Consider the following 24,057-nt stretch of genomic DNA (forward strand, 5'->3'; position numbering starts at 1 on the left):
TTCAGTGTTGTCGGCGTGACCAAACGATGGTCCAAGAAGGCTACGAACCTTAGAGCAGTGGTGGAATTGGAACCCACGGCCTTTGGTCTTAATTAAGGCTACGTAGCCTTGATCTGCTTTTCTAGCTAATGCGAAGGTAATTAGGACACAGTTAAATAGGATATATTGATTTAGGAATTTAAACCGATTACCTTGCGCTTTCAGATTACGTTAATTAATGCACAGGTAATTAAGACATCTGGTGGGAGTTGAATCCACGACCTTTGGCTTTAAGACGAGATTTATTAAATCATAGTTAATTAAGGCACGTGAACCAACGACATCAGGTGTTAATTAAGGTGAAGTTAAAGTACAGAGATTCAGGGTAGAATTAGTTAGGGAATTGAACCTCTGATTTTTCTTGGAAGTTGGACCATCGACCTTTCGTCGGAGTCGAACCCACGACCTTGTGTTTCGACATAATGTCTAAGCATGGCGCGGTGCTTGCAATGCTTTCGCTTTCATCGACGTTGGTATAACTAAGTACCCATAGAATGTTTTACTTCTATCCCGGCTACTACAGAATTCATAAAAAGATATTGTAGTCGCACAATTCCTTAATGGGCAGTAATAAACAAATTCATGGTGGCAACCTGGATTGTTGCCCTTTAATGGGGACAGAATATATAACCGAGAAAAATGCAACATGTTACATTTTTGAAGATTAAATGGAAGCAGATGCATAAAAAACTGGCCGTTTCGCCTAGAAGGTGAGACAATGAATGGTTAGCAATGGGCTTGGTCTCATTGATTTCGAACGTCTGCTCTGGCATTGAGCCACATAATTATTGGCTCCGCAGTGCAGCAATTTCTTATGAAACCGGATCGAATGTGCTTTTTAAGTGGCTTTTTGGACTTTTCTTTGCTTTTCAATCAATTTCTTGTCCTTCCTAATATAACATGGTGTTTATGTTAACATGGAATTTCTTTTAAGTAGCTCTTGCTCAGTAGTAGCCGCGAAAGTTCTATGATAACATCTTGTAATATTCCTCCCATCTCTTGACCGAACCTCTACAATGGTTATTACGCATAGTTAGATGAGCAGCAATTGTAAAACTTCTTGAGCGGTTTATAGATGTACGCGTACAGGACACTATAGCCGCCTTCCGTTGAATGCGATTGAATTCGACAGTAGAGCATCACATTTCCTGGCACATTACGAGAGATGCAATGCTCCATCGTGTACATGCGGTACGTTACCTCTGGTGCGATGGTGGCGGCGCATGGTGTCTCACATCAAAGGCAAAGCCGCGTTTCTCGCGTCGCCATCGGGGTCGCCATTTTCCCAGCGATCTTGCTCTCCCGCCGATTGGCGAGCGCAGCAGATGTGGACCTAATTACCTTGCCATAATTCCTAACGCGATCTGATTGCGTTTACATGCACTCCGGAATTTTATTCCCAAGTGGGCCATCTTCAGCCCACTAGAATGCAAAACATACCCTTAGAGACCAACCAGGTAGTTCTGCTACGTATGCGGCACGGAAGGACATCGCTCGGACATCTGCCCAAGGCTGGGGGTAAGAACCTGCAGGCAGTGCGGAGCGAACAACCCATTTGAAGGACATCAGTGCCAACCAAAGTCCCTGGTGTGTGGAGGCGAACACGCCGCCGGTACCAGGGACTGCCGGATGCGCCTCAAGAACATCGTCGAGCTGCGAGGACGAGCCCCGCAGAAAAGCTGAGGGCGGAGCCGCAGCCGTAGGCGTCGTCACAGGTGGCTGAGCCCGGAAGGGGAGCAGAGGAGGAGAGCAACCATGGAGCAACAGCCACAGCAGCCGGAAAAGGGAACCGTAGAAGTGCTAATGCAATCCTTTATGGAAAAAGTGCAGGAACAAATGAATTTAATGCAACAAAAGATCGCAATGCAAGATGGAAGTTTTCCCAACTACATGAATATGAAAATACGCAAAAGATAACAAATGAGGCTAGAGATAGACTCTATCACAAAAAAGATTAGGCACCAAAAACCAAAGTATAACAACAACCAATGATAAACCAACATGGCTAGACACAACACATTAGATATATAGCAGTGGAACTGCAGAGGCTACCGCAAAAAGGAAGGCCCCCTGCAGCAATTCATAAATTCACAGTTAAGTGCTCCTAACATAATCGCGCTGCAGGATACACACACGGTGCTGACACTCAAGGGATACACGTGCCAAAAGAAAGGTCTCACGGCCACCTTAATTGCTAAAAAACTAGTCCCCATAGCACACGATGAAATTCGGAACACGCAGATAGAACAACTCAATGCAGAGATAATTCGAGAGAAAAAGAGAAAATAAAAAACACTTTTATCCTAAACTTATACCGTCCACCGCAATAAAATGACGGCGATATTCAGAAACATTTCAAAAGAGCCAGCAAGCTAGTGAAATTCAACACCCTGCTTATAATGGGCGACTTTAATGCTGCAGGGGACAGAGCTGAGGATATGAAAAAGACACTAAGATTGGAACGGAAGTCAGGGACGCAGCAGAAATCACAAGCTGCACCCTCTTAACGGACGCAAAGCAACGAACGCGCCTAGGAAACAGCGTTAGTCCCGACACATGTCCAGACCTGACATATGTCAGTGGAGCTAGGCAAGCCACGTGGGAGAACGTGCTGGAGAATCTGGGTAGCGACCATTACATTATAAGAACGCAATTGTTAGTAGAGAACATCAAGCGCAAAAAGAAGCAGCAAGAATAACGGACAGGAACGCTATTCGCAAAGAATGCAAGCACATGGAGGGGGGGGGATAACCTCCATAGAGGAATGGTGCAAACAGCTTAAGGAAACACAACAACAATATACCAAGGAGGTACAAATGTCAGAGCAAACACCGGAGGTGGACTCGCGACTCCTCAGGCTATGGGAGGCAGTGCGTGGACTAACCAAAATGTGGAAGAAACAATGACTGAATAAGAAGTTAAAGAAAAATATAGCAAAGGTTGCCAAGGAGGCCGAGGAATACGCAGCCCAAATCACACGACAAAGTTGGCAAAAGTTTAGCGACTCCCTGAATAGAACCCTCAGCACCGCAAAGACCTGGCGTATCCTCAAGGCTCTAATGGACCCAAGCAAGACCAAGTCAGGAAGTAACAAGGCCATCCCAAGACTAGTACACCACTTTGAAGGGACAGAAGAAGAGATAATGAAAAAAATCCGTGTAAAGTTCTACGGGCAAAATAAACGCGAAGCCTACACGGAGCGATACCGAGGCGAAGAAAACCCCGACCTTGACAGACCCATCACCAGGGAGGAAGTTTTCGCAGCAGTTAACGTATCGACCCGGAACATAGCCGCAGGCGCAGCCAAGATTAGGAATGCACTAATCCGCAACCTAAGTGTTGAGGTGGGTACACAGCTGATGAACTTCCTCAGCACACATTGGGAAGCGGGGACACTGCCAGAGGAATGGAAACATGCGGAGGTAGTTATGATCCCCAAGCCATGAAAAAAGCTACTACTATAAAACCTACGGCCGATATCACTCCCATCGTGCCTTGGCAAGTTGTACGAGCGAATCGTGACAAGGAGGCTACAACAATACATGGAAGATGAAGATCTTTATCCCCACAGTATGTTATGTATGTATGTATGTATGTATGTATGTATGTATGTATGTATGTATGTAACTGGAAAACATCCCAAAACACGGATGTGCCTTCTATGCCGACGATATCACTCTATGGGCAACCAAGGGTTCATACGGCGACAGAGAAAACACGTTACTCACGGCTATCGGATACATCGAGTCATACCTAACCACAGCAGGAATGAGGTGTGCCCCACACAAGCCGGACTACCTTCAAGTCCGGCCTAAGCAAACTAAGGAACATCGAGCCCCGCCAATGCATCTCGAGATTGCCGGGCAACCTATAAAGCGCGTCCCGACCGCACGCATACTAGGTATGCACATCCAGGAGAACAACGGCATAAAGCTAGCCTCAGAGAAATTAAATCACTTTATAAGAAGCACCGCATCACTCATCGCCAGAGTAGCGCGCAGCAAAGATGGTTTCACAGAGGACGAAACCTTAAGACTGGTACAAGCCCTCGTCATCAGCCGTGTCACGTACGCGCTACCGTATCAAGTCAAGCGCAAAAGCGAGACAGAACGCATGGACACTCTTATAAGAACCGCGTACGAAACGGCCTTAAAGCTACCGTCAAGCACAAGCACAAAGAAATTACTAGCGCTAGGCGTATACAACACCTTTGAGGAGCTAGTAAGTGCCACGCTCATAGCGCAGAGGGAGCGCCTCAACAAGACTCAACAGGGAAGACACCTTCTTCAACGGCTAGGGTACCCGCTGACACCTCAGTACTGCAAAGAAGAAACACAACTCTTGCCTAACCACATTAGAGAGAACATTGTAGTAGACCCTATCCCCAAGAACATGCACCCCACCCACAATCAGGAGAGAAGAGCAGCGCGTGCCCGCGTGTTGCACAAACGTTGTTTCAGAGACCCGGATACGTACTACACGGACGCTAGCCCGTATCCCTCGTCGCCACGTTGCGGGCTCAAATACACAATCGCCGTTGTCAATCAGGGGAATCGGGTAGCCTCAGCCTCCATCCGCGCCACATGCAGCGCAGCAGCAGAAGCAGCAGCAATCGCTCTCGCACTTCGCGACGCTGAGAGCAAGGGAAGGTCCGCCCGTGTCCTTACTGACTCACAAGCGGCTTGTCGTTTATACCTGAATGGAACACTCCCTATACAAGCCATTCGAATCCTGGGTCGCACACTACAATGGACCCATGGCATCGTCTGGTGCCCCGGGCACGAAGGCCTGCGGGGCAACGAAGAGGCGGACTGCCCAGCTCGAGGTCTCACTAGCCGAGCGGCAGACCACACCGTTCTTCAGCCCCCAACAGACCGACGAGCGACCCACGAGTTATTTACGACAGGTCCACAAATACTACAGGTCCAACGGCTCGGAAGAACGCAATACGCTCCCCCACACAAAACTCTCAATAAACTCCAGGCAAGGGACTGGCGCCGCCTGCAAACTAACACATACCCACACTTGTCTCGTCTACACGCAATCTACCCAGACAGTTATACGTCCCGAACATGTCCCTGGTGTAGCAACCACACAGCGACACTCGCGCACATAACACACGAATGCACCGACCGCCCGGGCGACGCAATTTCGCCACGAGTCACAACACACACACTCACTACGTGGTCTTGGGAGGCGAGACTCTCCGAACTGGACCTGGGAAGCCAACTGGCGACCCTCGACCAGGCCCGGCGAGCCGCGATCGCCAGTAGAGCCCTGTCAGAGGGAACCACCCAGGAATAAACCGCGCAACGGTTTCTGCAATAATAAAGTTTCTCCTCCTCCTCCTCCTCCTCCTCCGCTTTCGCGCCAAATTATCAACGCAAGACGTCCTACTACAAATTAAAGAGGGGGTTCTAGGCAACATCCCCTACAACGGAGAAAATATAATAATGGCTCTCGATGTCAAAGGAGCGTTCGACAATGTCAGCCACGCGGCCATCCTCAAGGGACTGGACCATCTCAACAGTGGACTAAGAATACACGGCCACGTGACAGCGTTCCTATCAAACAGAACAGCCACGGTGAGGTTAGGGGACCTGCGGACACACAAGTTCAACACGCCAAACAAAGGAACCCCGCAGGGATCCGTGATCTCACCGATCCTTTTCAACATTGCAATGATTGGGATAGCCCGGAAGGTGGAAGAGATCGACGGCATACATCGCGCCATTTATGCCAATGATATCACCGTCTGGACTAACCAAGGCTCGCTGAACCAAAAAGAGCACGACTACAAGCCGCAGCAACATGCGTGGAAGAATGCGTTAGGGAAAGAGGCCTCGCCTGCTCGACGGGGAAGTTCGAGCTCCTGAGAGTCAGAAGAGGAAAGCGCTCGGAAGAACAAATAAGCGTCACCCTAGAAGGACAGAAGATACCAGAAAAAGAAGCCATCAGGATTCTGGGAATGTGGGTGCAGAGCAATCAACGCTGCACACACACCATAAACCTACTCAAGCAAGCGACGGCACAGTTGGCACGTATGATCACCTGCGTCTCGCAAAAAAAGAAGTGACATTAAGGAGGAAGATACGGTCAAGTTGGTTAAAAGCCTCATAGTCATGCGGATCACTTACGCCCTCCCATATTACAACACAAACAAAGGCAAACGGGACCAGGCCGACGCCATCATAAGGAAAACATACAAAACAGCTTGTCACCTGCCGGCCAACAACACCTCGACAGAGAAGCTGCTGGCCCTCGCACTCCACAACACGTTCGAGGAGCTCAAAGAAGCACAATTATGGTCGCAACTACCCAGGCTACAGCAGACTTCCACGGGCAGAAAGTTCCTAAAAAAAGTGGGGCACAAAGAAATTGAAAAGGAAGAACAAAGAACGGCAAACCTACCCGATGAGTATCGCACCACCATCAAGGTAGGGTCCCTGCCCAGAAACATGGACCGGAATTTACACGCAGCCAGGCGGAATGCTAGGGCAAAATATGTAGAAAAATACCTAGCAACCAAGGCGAACACGGTATACACGGACGCCGCGGCATATCCCCGAGAACGAAGGGAAACAGAACAAAGAGTCGTCGCGGCAGTAATAGACTCGGACTACAGGGAAATCGTTTGCGCGTCGGCACGGGATTGTACGGTACCCGAGGGAGAGGAAATGGCTGTTGCTCTAGCAGCTGTGGAGGGCTACAGCACAAATAGATCCCTTATAATTCTAACAGACTCCAAGGAAGCATGCCGAAACTACATTAACGGTAGAATCGGTCAAAAAGCGCTCGAAATCTTCCTCCGCGCGGGCCCACAGAATAAACGCTTTAGATACGCCATCTTTTGGGTACCTGGGCACACTGAAATTGACGGCAACCAAAGGGTTGATAGGATAGCTCGCGAGCATACAAACCGAGCGGACCTCAAGAGAGATCCTGAGGATTTTATGACAGTGATCCCAACGTACTCTGACATACTAAATTACCATGGAGGGACGAGGATCAGATATCCCCCGAACCACAATACACCCATTCAACAACAAGCAGTTTACTGGCGAATGCTGCGGACAGGAACTTTCCCAAATTTACATATACTAAGCAAAATGTTTCCAAGTCAATACAGACACACATGCGCAAGGTGTGGCGCAGTACCCACACTTTATCACACCACATGGGAGTGCAATGCGAATAAGGTATTCCACAAAATAGAAAATCCGAGTACGGAGCAGTGGGAGAGCGTGCTCTGCCGCTGCAACCCTAGCCTCCAACGGAGGCCGGTGGATCATGCCCGATGAGCAGCCCCGCTCAGTTCTGCCCTGGAATAGGGGCGCCAGCCATGCAGGCCGGAGATCGTCATCAACCAATACAAGATGAAGACGTCCGGCGTGACTGCTGAATTACTCTTTCTAGAGCAATAAAGTTTACTTCCTCCTCCTCCAACTACCCCAGTCATGTACTAGTTGTGGCCATGTCCCTGCAAACTTCTTAACCTCATCCGCGCACCTAACTTTCTGCCGCCCCCTGCTAGGCTTCCCTCCCCTTGGAATCCAGTCCGTAACCCCTAATGACCATCGGTTATCTTACCTCCTCATTACATGTCCTGCCCATGACCATTTGTATTTCTTTATTTCAACTAAGATGTCATTAACTCGCGTTTGTTCCTTCACCCAATATGCTCTTTTCTTACCCCTTAACGTTACACCTATCATTCTTTTTTCCATAGCTCGTTGCGTCGTCCTCAATTCAAGTAGAGCCCTTTTCATAAACCTCCAGGTTTCTGCCCCCGTTCGTGAGTACTGGTAAGTCACAGCTGTTATACACTTTTCTCTTGAGGGATAATGGCATCCTGCTGTTCATGATCTGAGAATGCCCGCCAAACGCACCCCAGCCCATTCTTATTCTTCTGATTATTTCAATCTCATGATCCGGATCCGCGGTCACTACCTGTCCTAAGTAGAAAATGAGTATCCTACTTATCGACTGCTAACCAGTTCTTCCTCCTATCTTCTTTTAATTCCAAAACTTCTACAAGACGAACATTCCCTACGCGTCATGATGGGGGATATCTTTGCATTCAATTTCGATGTGCGGAGTCCTTTCGCGCCTGCTGTTGCTGCACGCAGGTGCGTCATGCTCTGGCGCATATGTGTTTCGATATATTTTTTCTCAGGCAGCCCTCTCGGGCCTCCAACAGCAAGACACAGCTCTTTGCGTCATTATACAAGTTTTTACTACTGATTTTTGTTTTTCTGCTTTTCTGAATCCCCGTAATTTTATCATTCCTACCTTTTGCATACAACTTACCATTCTGTTTCTCACCTTCTTTTTATGACTCCGGGTTGGAAATTTACGGTTTCCATTACGCTGTACTAGGCCTCGATGCTCCTGTTACTACCATGCAACAGTCCACAGTACCAAGGGTAACACTGGTACAATGGCTGGGTCATAGTGTACCACCGTGTGGTCTTTACCACTCGGTTAGTTTGCGCGTTCTTGTGCACCACCTTACGTAAAAGTATGACATAAATAATACCGGCTATCTCTCAAAGAAAGGAAACAGTTTGAAATCCCGAATATTGTAAATGTCGACTCGGTTTTTTCACACCTTAGTGACATACTCCACTAAGTATGTGTCGTCGGCATGCGGGGAATGGCGCGCGGCAGTGCGGGCGGGGTCCGTAGCATTTACGCTCCTGCGGTGGTCTGCACCTTAGTTTATTGGTTTTTCTTTAGTTGCATTTCCTTCTTTTATTTCTTTTTGTTTTGCTTATTTATTTGTTTGATCCAAAACAAGAAATGATTGTGCCCGTGTCTGAATCGTTTACTTTGTGTAGCTGCATGGATCCATAACACTCATCTGGCTAAGGATCCACACGTTGTCGCATACCAATTTTGCTTATTTGACTAAAGTTACTGTGGAATTGAATTCTTGAAACATTCTCTACAAACGGCTTTAACTAAGTCTTGTATCCATTTGGTGTCAAGTAGCTTTAGCGTTCAAGTGCAACGACTACAACAGGCAGGCTTCCCGCCATGTCTGATTTCAGCTGTCTGCGAAACGATGCTCCAAAAACTAAAGCACCCGCCTCTTATCAGGGAGCCAGTTTCACGCAGTTCTGTTGCGGTAATTGCGTACCTTCATAAGGTATCGCACAACATTAAGAAAGTGGCAAGCAGGCATATTGTTCAGGTTGTTTTCTCGGCGCCTTGCAAGCTGTCTAAGCTTTGTGCCATGAACGAACAGAAACGCCCGGCTTGTTCAATCCAGCATCAGAAGAAGTTCACTGAATGCAGGACACGTGTAGTATACCAAATCCCCTAAGCTGTGGTCGCAGCTATATCGGACAAATAGGTCGATGTTTCAATGAGCGTGCAATGGAACATTAACATTGTCGTAATCTGCGCAACAAGGAAGGGAGTTTCCTTGCAGAGCATTGCAGAGACTGCTCTAATTGCCGCCCTCAGTTTGACAAAACTAAATTTTTGAAGTATGGAAAAGACAGGTTTGAGAGGAAAATTGTGGAAGCCTTTTTCATCAAAAAAGAGGGAAACGCATGCGTCAGCAGGCCGTCCATTATGCTTAGAGACAAGGAGACGACTTTTTTAAAATGTTTCATTTAGGCCTCTTGTTAAAGTGATTTGATTTGGTTTTACCGTCTGTCTTCCTTTTATTTAACTAGTTTTTATTTTGTTGACGATTTTCTAGTGGCTCTTAAGCTTTTGTTGCTTTTTTTTCTTTTTTTGACGCATACGCTGCTCTTAACCTTTATCGTTCATCACTTGTGTCCATTTCATTGTTTGTCACGTGGTTCTTTTTTCGCGCGGTCACATGTTTTATCAATTTTTAGGGTGGTGACTATTAGAGATATTAGTTTTGACGCAGACACTGTACTTAGACGCATTTTTCATGTTATTTCCGTGTCATTCGTTGGTCATTATTCCCATAGTCGTGCGGGTTTTATCACTGACTGGGCCTTATGCGTTTAAAGTGTGTTATGTTGGGGATAGATTGGTTGGTAGTGAAGTGTAGACGGTACTTTTTATGTCTGGTTTTTTGTCCCCGTTGGCTTGGAAAAAGACTATACTAGATCAATTGTCTCCTGTGCTGATCCACGTGTGGTTCTTGTTTGCTCATTCGATAGCTGTGCATGAACCAACTAGCCCAAGCAAGAGTTTTACTTGAATTGAATGTAATCTGTATGGAAGCACTGTTTGTGTTTAATAGTTTCATCGCTGTGGTAGTTGTGCGGCCCGACAAAAATGTGCTTCCAGTTATGGCGATAAAACTCCATGCAAATGTTAGGCAGCAAAGAGAGCAATTTGCATGAAAGTACGCGTGATCCGCTACTTACGGGCATTGGTTCCATCGTCCTGGGTTCTTTAGGGTTATTCCAGTGCATATATTAGTATCGTCATACCATAGAAAACAAGACAATAGAACAAAGATAAAGGCACAAGCTTAACAACAAGGTAAATACGTAATGGTGGGAGATATTTGTGTATGCTCATTTATGCATATTTTTGTTGCTCAAGCATAGGAGAGCAAGAGATCGAGAGGCAAGCACATGTAAGCGCATGAGTGGCTTCAATTACCTGCTCTCTATGTGCCACCGTTGTGCTCCTACGCAACTTCCGTCTGTCCATTTGATGCCTCGTTTGGCCATGAGAACTTACCTTCATATACTGCACAGGGCTGTAAAATTTTATAAGCAAAATCTCAAACAGCCCTCAAGTGCACTCTATGATATAGGTAGAAGATTTGTTCTACTATATTGGAAAGAATCCGCTCAAGAGTATACATTGCGAAGGTATCTATTATTTGAATGCGTTTTATCAAGTTTTTACAAAGTGAAGGCTGCTACGAACCTCACGATGCTAATAAAGTTGAGTGCTTGCGCACTTAGGAGAAACACGGGGCTTGACAGTACAACTAGCACAGGAGACTTGTGCCTCCGCATAACATCTCGTTTCAGTGGTAGTTGCGGCAGTAGTGCGGCACTGCCAAACAATGTACTATCCACGCCGTAGCACATGCTTGGAGTTGAGGGAGCGGCTGTATCGAACGTGCCAGCGGGTGCACCAATTCCATCGCTGGATTTTTTTTCCTCCCCAGATATGGAATAGATTTCATTCGGTGTTTCGTGGGTCGTGGGTTTCTGTGTCTTCTGATGCCTATATTATTCCGGAAGAATGAAAAAAGACAAAGGAAGAAGAAGATCGCGAGACGCTGGCTGCTGCGTGTATTTGCTGGTCAGCCATCTTAACCACGTTGACCCTGCTTGTATGCATATTGTAAATACATTCTACCTATACTCACAACATCCATGTAACATATTGGTGGGACGTGCCGGGTACCACGACTGGAAACGGAGCTCCGCTGCGCACGTCTCATCATCATCCCACCATGAATGACGGTGAGCACACGGGATCAGCGTCGTTGCCGCCTCCAACGTCACGGCCGCCACCTACGTCGCTGTTCCCTTCGGTTGTGGTTGTGCAACACGAAGATCCGGGAACTTTCTACGGCACCAATGGCATCGACTTTGAAGAGTGGGTGGCTATGTACGAATGCCTGAGTGGAATCAAAATATGGTATGCTGGGCTTATGCTAGCTAACCTGTTGTTCTACCTAAGAAACGCTGCAAAGGTGTGGTACGAAAACCATGAAGGGGAGCTAATCAGTTGGGACCAATGCAAATAGAAGTTGACATCGTTGTTTGGCCAGCCAGACCGCCATGAAATTTCCGCAAACCAGGAAGTGGCTTCCCGCGCAATCCCCCAAGGAATCCTCTGTCTCATACACTCAGGACGTGCTGGCGCTTTATAGTAAAGACAATCATGACGTGCCAGAAGCTGAGAAGGTCGGGCAAGGGCTGAAGGGAATTGCTGACGACGCTTTTAATCTGCTCATGCGCGAAAGCTGCTCTACAGTTGATGCTATCATGAAAGAGTGCAACAATTCGAGCAGGCCAAAAGTCGAGGCGTCCGGCAACCGTTCACCAGATTTGCGAATACTGCCGCAACATCGACGTGTGGAAATCGGCCCGCACAGCAGCATGCGTCACCATCAAAGGACGTGGTGCGAATTGTTCTTGGTGCGTGAACTTGACGCGATGGCGCCCGCAGCTTTCTGTTAGCGTAACCCTTATGCTACCACTTTTTCAGTTGCCCTCCCACAAGCCATCGTTTGCCAGGAACTTGAAAACATCGGTATACATTCTCTCTTTGCGGCCATGAACCCCAGAGCCTACGAACGCTCTTCCACTATTTGTGCTCCCCACTGACGCTTCTCTTCGCGTTATCGCAAACCAACTGAGTGGAGAACATTGGACGACCAGCCGATATGTTTCACCTGTCACCGCATTGGTCATGTCGCCCGATACTGTCGCAACTCGTGCGCCTGAACGCCTAGCATGCCGGCCAACCTAAGCCGTTTTGATGGAAATGCCCGCAACGTTTCGTCCACCGCCGAGTCTAAAAGCGCCGACAACGTGCTACGGTCGCTCACCATCGCCGCACGGACAACAGTCTCGTTCACCGCAAACGCGTCGCCCATCATCCCGTTCGCCGCAGCCACGTCGCCTTTCGTCCCCTGTGGCTTTCTGCCGCAGCCATTCGGAACACTAACAAATGCAGCCGTCGGAGGTGGTGCTGCATTGCCTACTACCGCAGCAAATCCTCTGTATGTACCCACAAGGAGAAGTATAATTGACTTAAAATAGGCGGCGTACCTGTCCAAGCATTGGTCGACACTGGATCCCACGTATCTGTGATGAGTGGTAGCCTACGTAGACGTTTAAAGAAGGTCCTGACACTAGCAGCTGCCCGAGTGCTTCGTCTGGCCGACCGCGGTGTGCTGGTTGTTCTTGGAATGTGCACTGCGCGTTTAATTATAGCCAGCCGCACTACTTCGGCTCTCTTTGCTGTGATCGACAACTGCCCTCACGAAGTTATTCTTGGATTGGACTTCTTATATATTCATTCTGCTCTGATCGACTGCGTAACTGACATTCGTCAATTGGAATTGCTTCAACTCGCCGATGCTTTGAGCACCGCCCTGCGCACTTGTGCTCGCTTCAAGATGTGCGTCTGTCGCCCGAGGCAGTTCCTTACGTCGCTTTGACCGCACAGCCAGAGGTTCCTGACAATGAATATGTGCTTCGCCCCATTGTCGACGTGCTTTTGAACCGGAAGGTTACGGTTCCGCCTACGCTGGTCACGGTTGCTAATAACGACGTCGTTCTTCCGCACCTGAATTTCAGTGTGTGCTCTCAAGTGATTCCAGCCCGCATGTTCTTGGCCAGCGTTTCTAATACTTTAGAATTTGAAATTTACAGTCTGAATGCCGGGAGTGGCTCACTAGCGCGAATAGCAGCTCACAGCTCTGTTTCCTTAACGGGTGTCTTCGCGAAAATCTTTGCACCTGACCTCACCTCTGCACAGGCCACAGACATAAGTGTCTTGCTTAATCGTACAGTAACATCTTTGCTTTTGGCGACAGGCCTTTAGGCCAAGTATCTGTTGTTCACCACCGCATAAACACTGTATACACGAATCCTATTCGCCAGTGTCCCTGTCGTGTATTGCATGCTGAATGTCGAGTCACCAAACCAGAAGTATACAAAATGCTCTGCAAAGGGGCCATGGAACCATCATCCAGCCCTTCGGCTTCGCTTGTTGTCCTTGTGAAAATAAAAGATGGTATCCGGTGTTCTGGCGTCGATGATCGGCTTTCAACAAGATCGCCCGAAAAGTCGTATACCCACTGCCAAGCATCGAAGACGCCGTGGACTACTTGCACGGAGCTAAGTACTTCTCGTCCATCAGTCTTCGATCCAGCTTCCGGCTCAATTCAGTTGCTGAAATGGACCGCGCGAAGATAGCCGTGATCAGTCGTGGTCCTTCGCCTATGCACTGCTCCTGCGACATTTGAACGTATGATGGACTCTCTTCTGCGAGGCTACAAATGGACCACCTGTCTTTGTTATCTTGACGACGTTATTGTTTTTTCTCCGACGTTCGGCAGCCACCTTACCCGACTCGCTGTTATCGTTTCGGTCTACTGAAAAGCCGGCCTCCAACTGAACTCCACAATATGTCAATTCGGGCGCCGTCAGGCTACCGTGTTGGGACACCTAGTTGACGCATCCGGTGTACAACCAGATCCGGAAAAAGTTCGCGCCGATGGCAGCTTCCCTTTGCGACGTTCTGCTTCTGACGTGTGCTGCTTCGTCGGCCTGTATTCTTGCTTTTTCCGTTTCGTCAAAACTTCGCCCACGTTGCTCGGCCTTTCACAGATCTTCTAAAGAAGAACACGCCATTCTCAGGGGGCTCTGAGCAGGCTTACGCTTGCGCCACTCCCATTGGGTTTCTGACCACCCCTCCCACCACACTTGCCCACTTTGTTCCATCTGCACCAACCGAAGTCCACACCGAGGCAAGCGGCCACGGCATCGGCGCTGTTCTTGCCCAACAGAAGAATGATACCGAGTGCGTGATCGTCAACATCAGCCGCCGGCTGTCACCTACTGAGAGAAATTACTCCATCACCGAGTAGGAGTGCTTGGCCTTAGTTTGGGTTGTCGGGAAGTTCCGGTCATATTTGTAGAGCCGCACGTTTTTGGCCGTTACCACCACGCCCTCTGCTGGCTGTCTTCCCTCCGGGACCCGACAGAACGGCTAGGTCGCCGGGCTTTGCGGCTCCAGGAATTGTCATTTATAGTTAACTACAAGTCTTGACGTTTGCACAAGGACGCAGACTGTCTCCTTCGTCCCCTCATGGATCCTCCCGATCCTGCTGCACATGATCCAGTGACCTGCGTGATGGCTTTGACTGACACGACCGTCATGTGCGCTGAACCACAACGTGACGAATCCTTATAGTAATTGATTATCACCGGAATGCAATGTGGCAGCACCGACGGCGCGTGTCGCATGTTTGTGGTGCACGACAGTATCCTGTAGCGCCACAAAATCAACCCTGACGGCCCTCAATTGCTCGTTGTCCGTCCTCGTCATCTGCGATCCGTCGTTCTTGAACATCATGATGTCCCGACGGCGGGACACCATGGAGTTTTACGTGCATACGACCGGTGTCGTCTCTAGCCGGGTCCTACCGCTCTGTCTGTCGTTATGTTGCGAATAGTGTCAGCGCTGGAAGAAACCTCCCCTACCACCTCTAGAACGACTGCATCCGATTGAAGTTCTCTCTGAACCTTTATTTCGCGTAGGCATTGACCTGGTTGGCCCTTTTCCGACGACGACTAGAGGGAATAAGTGGATCGCCGTCACTACTGATTATGTGACAAGCTATGCGATAACAAAGGCGTGCGCGACTAATTGCGTAACTTACGTCGCCGATTTTATTCTCCACGACTTCATCCTCCACCACGGTGCACCTGGTCATTTACTTACAGACCGCGGTCGCTCGTTCTTGTTTCTTGTTGCCGATGACCTCCGCTCTTGTGCCACAGAGCACAAGCTGTCCACCGCCTACCACCCACAAACGAACGGTCTTACGGAACGTCTCAACCAAACACTCACAGAGATGCTGTCGATGTGCGTCTCTAACGATCACCCCAACTGGGACGCCACGCTGGCCTACGTGACATTGGCGTATAACTCGTCTCTACGCGATACAGCAGGACATTCACCCTTTTGTATTTTGTATGGCCGCGACCATACATTGCCGTTTGACACCGTCCTGCCTTATGTGGCCCGTGTTGCAACTGAGTACGCTCGTGAAGTCATCGATCGCCCTCACAAGGCGCGTCATGTCGCCCGATCTCGTTTATTAGCTTCGGCGCGTATACAAAAAGGGCGTTACGACCGGTGCCATCACGATGTTAAGTTCGCTCCAGATGCTTAGGCGCTCCTTTGGTCACCGTGTCATCAGGTTGGCCCCTCTCAGAAGCTTCGCTCTCGCTACACAGGGCGTTATGAAGTCCTAGGTCAAGTTAAGGACGTCAATTGCGAGATATCGCCGTTACAGTTTGATCGATGCTCAAGTCCGATGCCTATCGACATCGTGCACGTTTCGCGGCTGAAGCCATAGTTCGCTCGCAGTTGTTCGCCTAACATACAGCGAGACGGCGCTTCGCCACCCTGGGATCCTGTTACGGAAGGATGAAAGAAAAGAGAAAGAAGAAGATCGCGAGACGCTAGCTGCTGCGTGTTCTTGCTGGTCAGCCATATTTAACCACATTGACTCTGCTTCTGCGTGTATTGTAAATACAGTCTGTGTATACTCCCAACATCCCCGTAGCAATAATATCAATTCAAATTGTAGGAAACTACAAACGAAAGTAACAAACCAAATTAGTACTAGTATTTATGTGTACTGTAAACACTTGGAATTTATTTGACCCGTGACCTCTGTTTTGTTGGCCGTGTTCTTGCATGGTAATACTTGTGTCCACGAATGGCGACCATTTTGACCATGGTACCGCTGGACTTTTCGGTTCAAGAACTCTGTAGGACAACGCCAAGCCACAAAGGAAGAGATACCACCCGTAACGTTCACATTTCATAATAATAACACCCGTACTTATTATACACCGGCTCAAAAAACATCTCTCACAAACTCACACATACGCGCACAAACACACACGCCGAAATAATTTAAAGTTTACCGCAGGTTTTACGAATGCTAGTGCCTGATGTGAAATGATGGCTCCCTTCCTTCGTCTTTTGTGTTATGGAAGCTCCTTTTCTCGCCTAACAGGAGTATTATGTGGGCGTTACACCTTTCTCATTCGGTTAGAACAAATATTCCAGCCGCTGACCACGAAAGCAGTTAAAAGAGCCAAATACGGTATTCGTTTACAAATAGATCTATTAGGGGACATGTGCGGCAATGTATCTAGCAAGACGTCTTGTATTGCGTGGCGCTTGAAGCAAGATTCCAGAACTTTATCAGAGATGCAGTACACACCTGTCCGCACATAAGAGGGCCCTGACACAGTTGCTTGACTAATCAAAGAACAGTTTCACAATTCATTGATGTTGTGCCGCCAATCTTATGCTGCTAACGTTTATCAAATGCTTAAACTATTGGTAGAGTTACCACACCTATAAGCGGCCTTTTCTCTCTGTTGGTCTCCGCCAGCGCACCAGAAGCCAGACAGTAGCCCGGCCAGTCTAGAGAGGGAGACGCGCTTGCTCTTCCCGTCTCCCCTTTCGCCTTGCCGTGACAGGGCAGAAGCCAAGAAGCCAAAGCGCCGCCCAGAAGTTGGGTGCAAAAGCTGCGAAAGAGCTGGTCGTGGTACCCCGTCGCATCCGCGGTAGACTTCGGCTATGGTCGTCTCTACCATTAACACAGTCTTCGAGAAGCTTGTGGTCAAGCGATTAACTAAGTTCTGAGCAAACTATAAAATACCAACACCGCATCAGTACGGATTTCGCCCAAACAAGTAAACCATAACCGCAGTTAGTTGTGTTACAAGATTTAATAACACTTATCTGAATAACAGCGAAGTAGTTGACGTAGTAGTTCTGCAGAAACCCGCAAGGTTTCTGCAGAACTTAACAACGACGTAGTGATTGGCATATATTTAGACATTAAAAGAGCTTGCGACACCATCGATCAAATAGCAGAGAGTACACTTGGACAGTGTGTCGTCTTACTTCCTGCCCAGTACACACGGCCTTCCGCACGGGTCTGTTTTATGTCTGATATTATTTACTTGTACATCAACGAGCTACGCTTAAGGCTTGATAACGGTGAGACAATAATCTATGCCGACGATACCACAGGTTTAATCTCAGGAAAGGACATCGATCCCTCAGTAAACAATCCTAATAGAAAACTAGAAACAATAATAAACTGGTTTATGAACAACAATTTAACACTAAGTACATGATTTTTTCGTCCTAGTAGAGTTGAAATACCACCAATAACATTAAAGATTGCGATGACAGCAATTACAGAAGCTCAAGAATATAAATACATTGGTATAACGTTAGATTCATCATTTCATTACGGGGTACACATAGCAAATGTTTGCAGCCGGGTCAGTAATGCATGTTTTACTTTATATCAGGCGCATCAGCATTTTCCCGCATGTACATTACGAATGAGTTGCTTTAGTATTTTTTCTGGTCATTTAACTTACCGTATGAGACATGGGGGCGTACGTATTCAACTTATCTAGATCCAGTAATCAAACTGCACAAAAGAGCGCTTCAAATTATGTACTTATCTATTTATACGAAACACAGACTGCCACTAACAAAAAAGAACTAACATTACGCCATTTCTCATTATTAGGGATCTCGAAACAGCGTGCTCAGTTCATGCCATACTTTCGCACACAGACCCCTTTCCAAGTAGCATTATTAGGGCACCACGCATACACACTAGGACAGAATTGAACAAACATTTTAACGTATCAACTGTTAGGAACTTGCATGGTAGGCGCAGGTTAGCCTACATTTAAACAAAGATATGGAATAATTTTCCGAAGAGGATAAAAGAGAGTAGAAATTTTTTCGTATGCTCTTAAGCAATTTATAATTCGTAATCATTATGTTTGTGTATTGTAATAGTAACAGATTTTGTGTTTGGTGGTTTCCCGCTAACAACGTTAGCGGAATCTGTACTTCCAAATCACATTACTTGTTAACCAGAGCTGCCATGGTGTTTCGTATTCATTTGCATGGGCTCAGAACTAGCAGTATTGCTAAGCGCCCAGGTGATTTTCAGCAACGTTTAGTTATAAAAAGAAATAACTGGAAACTGAAAAAAAAATGTTCATCGTGGTACTTCTTATGGAGTCTGCATGAATACGTGGAAGGCATTTTAGAGCGGCACTCACCTGGCCTTCTTCGATACTCATTGCCAGTGCAACATAGTATATACACGGAGGACACCTATTTTTCACGCTTTAGGCATATGTTTGGATTGGTTTATTGCCCATTTCTTTCCTCAGTTGTGAGCAAGGCCATAGCAGACGCGATCGAAAGTACTAATCCGCTTATCTACTCACCGCATTCTCTATACGGCACACATGCCCAGTCCATCCTCCGATACGTTCCATATTTGCAGCCGCAAACACATCGCTGCCTCTTTTTCCTGCAATATGTCGCGGGAACACCAGGGCACAAATCTTCCGGCACTTCATAATCGTAGCATATAATTTTCCATTCATTGTCTCGCCAGCATTCTAGCCAAGAAGAATAAAAAAGGAAGCAGAGTGTGATTAAGGTTGCTTTGCAGCTCTTGTAATATCTAATTTCCTCAGCTTTACTGCTACAATGACCAAATTTTGGTGGCTGATATCTTAGACTAAGAAAGGTTATACAAAACAAAATGAAGATAATTTTGGGAGCAAGCTGTGTGAATTTTGGCCTGGGGTCATGGTGTTCGGTTTTATGTGTTTCTATGCAGTTTTTATTGGTCATGATTAATTTTGCTGTTCCAAGTAGACACGTATCCGACGAGAATATCTTTTTACGGCTTTCGCGCCGTAGCGCATACGGGCTTTTCAGGGCAAAAGCCTGAAGTGGCTCGTAGCAATGACTTGCACCCTAAAAAGAAACGACGTCTAGTCCTGTGAGAAAAATGTCATTATCAGGAGTGGCTCATACTCCTGTAAGTAAGCAAGCAAAGATACCATGCATGAATGTGAATGAAGAAACTAAAGAAAGGAAGAACAAAGGAAACAACAAACGAAGGAAAGACGGAAAGAAAGAGGGAAAGAAAGAAACAACCTTTAGGTACTCCACTGGGCGCTCACATGTGTAATTGAAGAGGTCGAGCTAGAGCGCCGTAGGTTAACATAACCCTACGGCTTGTTATGTGTTACAAAAATTCTGACCCGTCCGATAATATAAATTAATGCAGAAGCATGAGTGCAATCATATGTGTAGTAGGCTTTCGGCTTCGTCTGTTACGGGAATGTAACCTGCTGCCGAACTCTTCTTTTATTGACCTGTCAAAATGGACATGCTTGTGGACGAATGCAGTGCAAGCTCCCCTCCATCGTTGTCGTCTTATTTTTTCGAGAATGTAAAATCTGGGGCGTTAAGCCAAAGCCTAGAAGCGGCCATCCCACTCTTACAACTTGAAAAAACAAAGAGAAAAACGGTAGTTAAAATACAAAACACATACAGAAGTGCATAACAGTGTGGCAAAAGACTAAAACAGCGAATCTGTGTATCATGGAAGAATGAAACAAGAGAGGTTAAAGAACTACAGAACACAAATGCATAGACCAGTAAGAGGTTCATAAAGGAAATAACAGTTTATATTAGTTTTGTTCACGATGAATTCATTACATTTCTCGTAACTGAAAATGTTCTTTTTCCTTTATTTACACTGCTTTACACATCTGTACAAAACACATATGATCGTGTGCACCTGACATGTGTCAAGTGTCCCGGGAAACGTTGCACGCGCTATTAAAGAAAAAAGTTCACTGTCTAAGGGCAAAACATCTATTTGGAAAACAAATTAGTAGACAGCTATACGAATAAGGATAGTAGGTTTATCGTCCGTATAAACATGGAAGCAATCGTCTGCTAACAAAATCACGAACAATGATGTCATACGTGCTTAAGCAAACATCAACACATCTCACTCAATCATTGTGGACATTCACTGTTAATACGCTGGAGTGAGGAAGCACGGCAGCAGCAGCGAGCGAGTTGTCCTTCGTGCTGTCTCTCGCTTCAACGCGAACTAAGTGGCAAAAACACAGTGCATACGAAGCTATCAGCACTCGGTGCACTCTCTTCCCATCGCTGATCCCTTTCATGATAGGGCTAGTGCGACCGCATAATACACAGCAGCTGCCGAAGTAGAACGACCCGCCTCCCTCCCCTCCCCTTGGTGCTTTGCGTGAGACTCTTTCTCTGCACTTCCCTCGTCTCCGGCAAGATTGAGTCGGCTTCACTGGCTCATCCTTGCACGCATCATCATCATCATCATCATGATTATCATCATCATCAGCCTGGTTACACCCACTGCAAGGCAAAGGCCTCTCCCATACTTCTCCAACTACCCCAGTCATGTGCTTATTGTGGCCATGGACCTGCAAAGTTCGTAATCTCATCAGCCCACCTAACTTTCTCCTGCCACCTGCTACGCTTCCCTTCCCTTGGAATCCAATCCGTAACCCTTAATGACCATCGGTTATCTTCCCTCCTCATTACGTATCCTGCCCATGCCCCATTTCTTTTTCTTGATTTCAACTAAGATGTCATTAACTCGCGTTTGCTCCCTCACCCAATCTGCTCTTTTCTTATCCCTTAACGTTAAACCTATCATTCTTCTTTCCATAGCTCGTTGCGTCGTCCTCAATTTAAGTAGAACCCTTTTCATAAGCCTCCAGGTTTCTGCCCCGTGCGTGAGTACGTGAGCACGCATCCAGTCGTACATGAAGCATACAGCACGTGGCGACGATGTCTTCTCCCCTGGACATTTTACAAGACATCACGGTAACGGCAGAAATGTAACTGGAATGTCCATGCAATTGCTCTCGCAATAAAGTGGGCACAAAGTAAGAATATGATACCTCCAGGATTCTGTCATCAGGGATGCTTCAGCAACAAACAAATGCTCCTGTATTAGGTACCAGCAAAATTGTGTAAGTAAACCATACGGTTTTGTTAGTTAGTGGGGTGATATCTGATGGCAAAACTTGCACTGCATGTTAATAAACCCCGTACGGTGTTTTTGACCGTCCCACTTGTTGCGCAATTATTGTTTCTGTATTTAACTCTTAGTACCTTAATAAAGAGCAGTACTATGTAATGAGGCACCCACGGGCCCATGCGCTCCAAGCCACGTGTACCACTGCACAACCTTCGTTTCTATGTTGGTTGTATGGGAACATGCGGCAACTCGCAACATGTATACTGCACAATTATGAATGCAGAGAATCCGGGAGGCGTATTTTTCAGTAGGATGTTTTGTACTACGTTTTAGTAGCAGTATGCTCGAATAACAACGCTTCTATTTCTTTCAGGGAGAATCTTTGTGCGGACAGCTTCGTACTGCGTGACAAAGCGCTATTCCCTTAAAAATATAGAAAGTGGTGGAATTTTAGTTGGATATTGGATACTGATTTGGCATACGCGGAAAATCTTGCTGACGTAGAGTGCAAAATCAATGTCTGCTGGGAAACAGAAAATATCGATGCAACCATGGAAGCATCAGGAAAAACACAAACGAATTTCCCGCATTCATTTCTTAGCATGCTATTCATTCAGAATGCGCGGTGATATATATATATATATACATATATATATATATATATATGGCTAAAAATATGGGCGCTACGGTTTAGGTTAAGTTGTATTAACCCAAAATAAAGTTATACCCTACAGAAGGCGGCAGCATTGATCTTTTCATCAAAGAAGGGCTAAGATTCGAATGCTTGCTTGGACGTTCTTTGTCAGCCTTGATTACGCTGTGTTATTATGAGTGGGCTATCGTCCTCTTCTTTCATGCAGCAAATACTATTGTCTGTCCTTTTATACACGTTTCAAGTTATCTTTTAATGAAAGCTGACATAGAGATTGAGTGGCCCAGCAGGCGAATTCCGTCACTGTACGTTTCTGTGCAGTCGTACAATGTCGAAAAGATGAATTGGTACTGCCCTATCATTTGTAACCAATTTGCCACAATCACTGAGAATTTGATAGGCAATAGCGATTGCAACGTAACAGCGATTTGCTCTGTGATTTAGCTGTCGCAGAACACTGTACTAATAATGTGTTACATTATTAGGGTACTTCACGAACTTTTCGGGATCTATCTATCCAACTATCTATCTATCTATCTATCTATCTATCTATCTATCTATCTATCTATCTATCTATCTATCTATCTGTCTGTCTGTCTGTCTGTCTGTCTGTCTGTCTGTCTGTCTGTCTGTCTGTCTGTCTATCTGTCTATCTATCTATCTATCTATCTATCTATCTATCTATCTATCTATCTATTAGTCAGTCTGTCAGTCAGTCAGTCAGTCAGTCAGTCTGTCTGTCTCTCTGTCTGTCTATCTGTCTGTCTGTCTGTCTGTCTGTCTGTCTGTCTGTCTGTCTGTCTGTCCAAACGACCTGCTTCACTCTGTAGCAGGTGTTTAATGGTTTACCGTAAGGCTGGCTGTGCTGAGGCAACATGATTCGAAAGCAACTGTCTCAGCAACTTTGGTAACTGAGTATGTAGGCAATGTGTACTTGTACCACTCTTCTACGAACTTCTTTCTCGCCGACATGTGTCGCTGTAGATGCTCTGCTGGGTATGTACTAGTGTTCTGTCGACATTGACGATACCGACTTCAATCACTGGGTACATGCCGACCGGTCTGTGCTGGTCTTTGATGTACAATTTTGATGCTGATTTTGGTCCCTGTGTATGACCCACTAGGTCGGTGCCTAAGCCTACATGCGGTGGACAGAACTAGGGAGAATAAGTCTCATGGACAGGTAACGTGGCAATGCGGGAATAGGCAGCCATATATAAATTACGCCTTAGTCTAAGAAATGGTTTACGAACGACTAGACCGGATTACTATAGATAAACTTGAAAAAAAGCGTGGGTAGCGATTATAAACGTTTACCCTAAAATTTGGGAGAGCTACTAATGCAAAAGAGGAACCAATAGTGTTAGAATTTCTAAAGATCAATGAAAGGGAAATACGAGCTATAGCAAAAAAACACAGAGAAGAAAATTGAGGCCTTTCCTGCAACGAAACTAGTAGAGGTTATTCAGCAGGAGATGAGACAGACACGGCAATGATATTTTGGAGGAGAGTGTGAATACCATGCAAGTGGTGCAACAAGGATGTAAAGCAAGTTATAAAAGTGCTTGACCAGGCGTCTGGGAAACATCAAGAAGCCCAAACGTTGGGATTACGCGAAGGAAAGGTGCTCTTAACACGGAACAAATACAAAGAAAAGGGAGGCGAGTGAGCTAGTGCACGAGAAAATTAATTACACAAGTGAACGTTGGATGCATAACATGCGCAAAAGATACAAAACCGCACTAGAAAGGTTCCGGAACCATGT

General features: G+C 46.6%; 1 protein-coding gene across 3 annotated transcripts in view; it reads right to left on the bottom strand.

The window, feature by feature from the left end:
- The window catches only part of LOC126526411 (uncharacterized), a 105,321-nt gene that overhangs the window by 46,187 nt on the left and 35,077 nt on the right, over nucleotides 1–24,057 (bottom strand). For all 3 annotated transcript variants that reach the window (XM_072289641.1, XM_072289640.1, XM_072289642.1), the window contains 2 exons: nucleotides 19,032–19,208; nucleotides 10,398–10,423 (listed from right to left, as the gene is read on the bottom strand). In XM_072289641.1, the coding sequence (XP_072145742.1) occupies nucleotides 10,398–10,423; nucleotides 19,032–19,208 (203 nt within the window). The remainder of the gene's footprint in view (nucleotides 1–10,397; nucleotides 10,424–19,031; nucleotides 19,209–24,057) is intronic.

The sequence above is a fragment of the Dermacentor andersoni genome, chromosome 8 (genome assembly GCF_023375885.2).
Source record: "Dermacentor andersoni chromosome 8, qqDerAnde1_hic_scaffold, whole genome shotgun sequence".
In the NCBI taxonomy this organism is placed as follows: domain Eukaryota; kingdom Metazoa; phylum Arthropoda; class Arachnida; order Ixodida; family Ixodidae; genus Dermacentor; species Dermacentor andersoni.